Here is a 5,833-nt window from a genome sequence, read left to right on the forward strand (position 1 = left end):
GCATGGGAGGGAAAGACACAGGGAAGAGGTAACTATGTGGAGGAAGTGGGAGGGGAGCTGCTGCACTGTGGGAAATTGTTGTCAATGTCATGAGACAGTATATATGAACTGTTGTATGGAAAGTGAGTTTGCTCTGTAAACTTTTGCCCAAATCACAATTAAAAAAAAAAAAAAGTAAGGCCTAGCTAGGCTCAGAAGACAGGGAGGAATAGGACAGAAGGACAAAGGGAAATGTAAATATGAGGAAGTAGGAAGAGTGCTATTACAGTGTGGGGATTGCTATGCATGTCCCCAGACAAGATGTGAACGAATTCTTGAATGAAAAACCAATGTGCTCTGTAAACTTTGACCCAAATCACAATTTGGGGGAAAAAAAAAAAGGCTAGGGCTGGGGAGATTGAAAACTCAAACTGAATACAAAACTCTAGTGCAGATGATTCTGTATCCAGTGACACGCCGAGAGGTGGTGACTGGCTGGCCTGGCAGTTCCTCAGGGCTACGGCTGGTTTCTGAGATCTTTCTCTCCCCGTCCCTGACTCTTGGCAGGTTTACGGGAAACCACTGGCTCCGAGAGCGATGGCGGTGACTCGAGCAGTACCAAATCTGAAGGCGCCAACGGAACTGTCGCAACTGCTGCAATCCAACCGAAGAAAGTTAAGGGAGTGGGCTTTGGAGATATTTTCAAAGACAAGCCAATAAAACTAAGGCCAAGGTCGATTGAAGTAGAAAATGACTTTCTCCCAGTGGAAAAGGTATGTTTGCCAGTTTCTGTTTTATTTCATCGTAATGTGGAGTACCGTAAAGTCGTGCCTGGTGGGCTCTGGAGTCTGAGGCTTTGGATGGCTCTTTGGGGCTTTTGCCATCTTCCCATCACATCTCTCCCTCTTTGTGTCAGTGGCTTCCCTCCAAGGCTCCTGCTGTGGTTGCCTGCTTCCCTTCTGACTCCCCTCCCATTTGTGGAGCGTTTTTCAGGATGGGTTTTCCAGTGGAGTGGCACTTCTCTGTTTCCTCCCCAGCAAAGCCTCTCCTGCCTGGCCACAGTGAAACAGTCAGTTACTTTGACCCTGATACCTTTCAAATGCTCACCATCTCTCTCTATACTTTTCTCTACTGCCTTGAGTTTGGGTGTGTTGACTTGAGTGTGTTCCATGGTACAGAAAAGATATTGGGGATTTTTTCTAGGGGTTAGGTGGATATGGTTTCAGAGTGCTGAAAGAAGTCTCTTGTGGGTTTGCCTGTGTGTGTGTGTGATGGAGCTGGCCTGCACTGTGACTCCCTGGGTTGATCCCACCAGGAAGCTGCCTGTTTTGCCTCTGGTGAGAGGCAGGCAGTGTGTTGCTGCTGAGTACACGGTTGCCATGGCAACACACCTAGAGCCATCCATGTTTGTGGCTGTCAGTGATGTCTGCTATGGCACACTTTTGAGCATCATACCCTTGCTTAGAATTTGATAAACACTGTGGAATTTTCCAGTTAGGAATAAGCAGCACTCATGCTGTGCTTAGGGAATGTCTGTTAGTTCAATTTAGTACTGAAATTTTTGCTTTGACGCCTGTGCCAGCAACCACCTTGGGAGTTGGGGCACTAGTAACACAGCTAAGGCAGGTTTATTGGTGGCTTTGAAATGTTTTCTGTTTTTCAGTGAGATGAAATTTTAAAGGTTGCATCATCTTCCTCAGCTGTACAACTTCCACCCACCAGCAGCCTTTTCCAGTGTCATCATGCCTTAAAAACAGAATCTAAAAAGAAAACTTTTTGGACACTTATTACCCTTACACGTGAATAAGGCAGAAAGAGAAGCAACTTAGGAACTAAAGACTGTTTCATTGTTGTTCTTTCGTTGAATTGTCTTTGAGCCAGTGTTGTTTCTTTTAGTGACCAATACACATATTTCTCCAGATCTGAAAAGGATCTCATCAGTATCCCAGCTTGGGAGCTCATGTCTGTTTCACATAGTCAGATGCGGATTCCTGTAAATATTGACAAAAGAGCAAGTCCCCATCTTGGGAAAGAGGAGTGGGTGCGGTTTTTCTTCATTTTATTCAAGTGGTTGAAATGAGCATGACCACTGACTCAGTCAGCTTGTTGTTATGTCAGCAGTTAATCCTTTTCATTTGGTATGATTCTGTGTCTTGTTCTTCTCTATGTAGGAGGACATTGCATTATTGCTATTAATATTTGTTTGATCTGGTAATAATACATTGGGTTGTTGTTATAAACAATATCAGTGTCAAATACAATACTCCCAAGTTTATTTCTCCTTTAACCCCAGAGCCATATGTCCAACTGTCTACTTCAGTATCTCCACTTGGAAGTCTTAAAGTCGTACCAGCTTGTCCAAACCCGAGCACCTCATCATCTCTCTCAAACTGCTCTGCCTGCAGCCTCCACTTCCTATATGGAGGCAGCCCTGTCTTTCTCATTGCTCAGGACAAAAATCTTGGAGTTGTCCCTGACTCCTCTCCTTTTACATCCCATGTCCCATCCATTGAGAAACCCCATCAGCTGTGCCTTCTAAATATGTCCAGAACCCATCCACATCTCATCACTACCCATGGTCCATTGCCATCTTTGCAGTGATCTCTGAGTAGTTTTTCCTGCTCTCCCCTCCCCCAACAGTCTAGTCTCTCCAATGCAGCCAGGGAGAGCCTTTGCAAATCGATGTCAGACCATGCTGCTCTTGGTTTCACACACCCCTGCAGACACTTCCTACTTCGTTCAGAACAGAAGTGAAAGCTCTTGCCATGGCCCACGTGGCCTAGACCCTAGACGACCTGACCCCTGTTACCGCTCTGACTTTCTGCCCAGCTGCTTTCACTTCGCTGATTCCTCAGACGTGTGTTGCACACTCCTACTTGAGGACCTTTGCTCCAGTGGGCTCCCTTGCCTGGGCCGCTCTTCTTCTATAGCATCAGCTGGCGCCTCCCTCTCCTCCCAGAAGGCTTTGCTCAAATCACACCTTCTCAACGAGGCCTGCCCTGACCCACAGATTCTGATGCCCGCTCCCCTTTCCCTACATCCCTTACCTTTCTTTTTTTTTTCCCATAGCATGTTCTACCTTTTTACCTAACATTTCTTTATTATGTGTATTACACATTTTGTTCACTGATGTACACTCTGCTCAGAACAATGCACGGCACATAATAGATGCTCAGTAAATATTTGTTGCATGCATAATACTGAAAGCCATGCTAACATAGCATTTTACAGATTATGGACATCTATAAAATGAGAGGCTAGGGTTGCATAAGTAACAGTTCCGTAGTTGAAAATGAGCACACTGGTACTTCAGGGGTAGAATTCTTACCTTCCATGGGGAGACCCAGGTTCGATTCCCAGCCAGTGCACTTCACGTGCGACTACCACCAGTCTGTCAGTGGACGCTTCCACATTGCTGTGATGCTGAACAGGTTTCAGTGGCACTTCGGAACTAAGATGATGGACTGGGACAAAGGCCTGGTGATCTGTTTCCGAAAATCAGCCAGTGAACACCCTCTGGATCATAACACTCCAACCTGAAGCCAATCACGGGGACGGTGCAGGATTGTACAGCGTTTCATTCTGTTACTTGTGGGGTCTCCATGAGTTGGGATCTGACTCAGTGGCAGCTAACAGCATAGTTCACTATGTCTTTGTGAAACAAAGGACAGATTTATTACATTGGTCTTGGTGACCTGAAGTTTTAAGTTCATTGCAGTAATATGCGTACATGGATGTGTGTGTATCCTGGTTCCGGATTTGTTTTCACAGTGAAAGTAAGTGCTGGCAGCTCTCCAACATACTTCTCACTGTGAAGCCTCTTAGGGAGGGCAGACATGACCTTCCCAGCCCGCTTTACTGGCTGTGGACAATTTTTATATCATGGAAGAGGGCTTGAAGCTTTCTACGCCCCCTGTTGTTGGCGCCATGGATAGTTGAAGAGATTTAAGGACCCATTATGTTCTTGTACAATGTGGCACAGCGCTGATGAGTGTGATACTGTTTTATTAGTGTACAGCCTGTTTCTCATCACTTTTGAGATGGTTTTGTGTCTAAGATTTATGTTCAAGGAAGGACACTTCCTTTAAGAATTGATCTCACAGTTTTTATTTTGCCGAAGCACAAATTGAGTCTCAGCTAGGCACAGGCAGGTCTTCCACTCAAGCTGTGCCTGTTGGCTTTCTCACTCAGCTGGTTCGATACCTTGGAATAAGGGAAAAGAGTTATTAAGAGTGACAAGCATCATATTATATATTCCTTTCAAGTTTGTGAAGTATTGAGATCGACTTTTTGGAGTCAGGAGATAATTTGATGTTTATTTTACCTGTGCTTTAATCCATATCAAGGAGCTCTGGTAGCATAGTGATTAAAGCTTTGGCTGCTAACCAAAAGGTCGGTGGGTTTGAACCCACCAGCCGTTTTGTGGGAGAAAGATGAGGAATCTGCTTCCATAAAGATTTACAGCATTGGAAACCCTATGGGGCAGTTCTACCCTGTCCTGTAGGGTCACTGTGAGTGGGGATTGACTCGATGGAATGAGTTTTAGTTAATCCATATCACCTTATCCAGGATGATTGAATGTTGATGATAGATTTTATACCCAAAGGGATAGTACTCCTACCCTGAATAAAGAAATTGTGAGAATAAGGTATTCTCTTATTGAGCTATGAGAGAGGATTCCACTTAGGGATCTTTCTAATACTAACCAATGGATAAACTTGTGAATATAGTTTTTAAAGTACCACTTAACAAATATTTACAGAAGAAATGATACAATGTCTGTGGTTTCCTCCCAGTGTTCTGAAAGGTAGAAAAGTGCATGGGGATATGGAAGGAACAGAAGTGGTTATGACTTGATTGTTGAACTGAGAATGATTGCATATGGAGTCATTACACTCTGTTTTTATGTGTGTTGGAAATTTTCCTTGATAAAATCTTAAAAAGAATCTTAGGAAAAAAATGTACCATTTAAACTAAGCTTAGAGATGCATGTGTACTGTATCAAAATAATGGAAAATGCAGTGTGGCTATGAGTCAGAGCCGACTTGATGGCACATAACAACAACAACAAAGATGATGCAAGTTAAATATAAGATTAGAGGAGCATGGTACCAATGTCCCAGCCTACTTACCTTAACAAAGCCAATTAATTTCAGTTGAACCATCTGTAAAATGGGAATATTCTTTATACCTATCCTACCTCACAGGATTTATTTATTTATTTATTATTAAATTATTTGTAGGAAAATTCTTTGTACATTGTAAATTTATTTCAACCAGTACTTATTGACAACAAAAGGTCCCCAGATCCTGCAAATAGTTTATACTCAGTTACTTATGTAAAGGCTACCAGTTCAAACCCACCCAGTGGTGCTGCAGAAGAGAGGCCTGGAGGTCTGTGTCCATAAAGATTTCAGCCAAGAGAACCCTGTGAAGCTCAGTTCTGCTCTGTAACACCTGAGGTTGCCGCAAGTTGGAATTGACTGGACAATAAGTTTTGGTTTGGTTTATATGCTTAGCCCATAGGATACATGGTAAACAAGACCAGGTCACTGTCTTTGGGAGCTGCAGAAAAGCAACCAAACAATAATGATACAGCATGGGAAATGCCATCATTAGGCAGAGAACACGACGCTGTGTAGTAGAAGCCCTTGAGTATGGCTAGAGATGGTGTGGTGTTAGGGAGTCTAGAAAGTATGTGTGTTTGCACATGGGAGTTGCTTGAACAATTTCTCTTAGGAAGATCAGCACGAGGCTGGTCCCCACGAGGCGGAGGTCAAAGATGTCCCAAATGTCCAAACTACCATGCCACTCCATCATTTCAGACATTAACTCCTCCTCCTCCTCCCAGTAA

The 5,833-nt window shown here is 43.7% G+C and overlaps 1 protein-coding gene across 1 annotated transcript in view; it reads left to right on the forward strand.

Annotated features, from left to right (window-relative positions):
* SH3KBP1 (SH3 domain containing kinase binding protein 1) overlaps positions 1-5,833 on the forward strand; it is a 370,819-nt gene that overhangs the window by 183,858 nt on the left and 181,128 nt on the right. Inside the window, exon 6 of the mRNA XM_042782665.1 lies at positions 547-752. Coding sequence (XP_042638599.1) covers positions 547-752 — 206 coding nt within the window. The remainder of the gene's footprint in view (positions 1-546; positions 753-5,833) is intronic.

Source organism: Orycteropus afer, unplaced genomic scaffold (assembly GCF_000298275.1).
Source record: "Orycteropus afer afer isolate SDZICR_OR568_19922 unplaced genomic scaffold, OryAfe1.0 scaffold00404, whole genome shotgun sequence".
NCBI lineage: Eukaryota > Metazoa > Chordata > Mammalia > Tubulidentata > Orycteropodidae > Orycteropus > Orycteropus afer.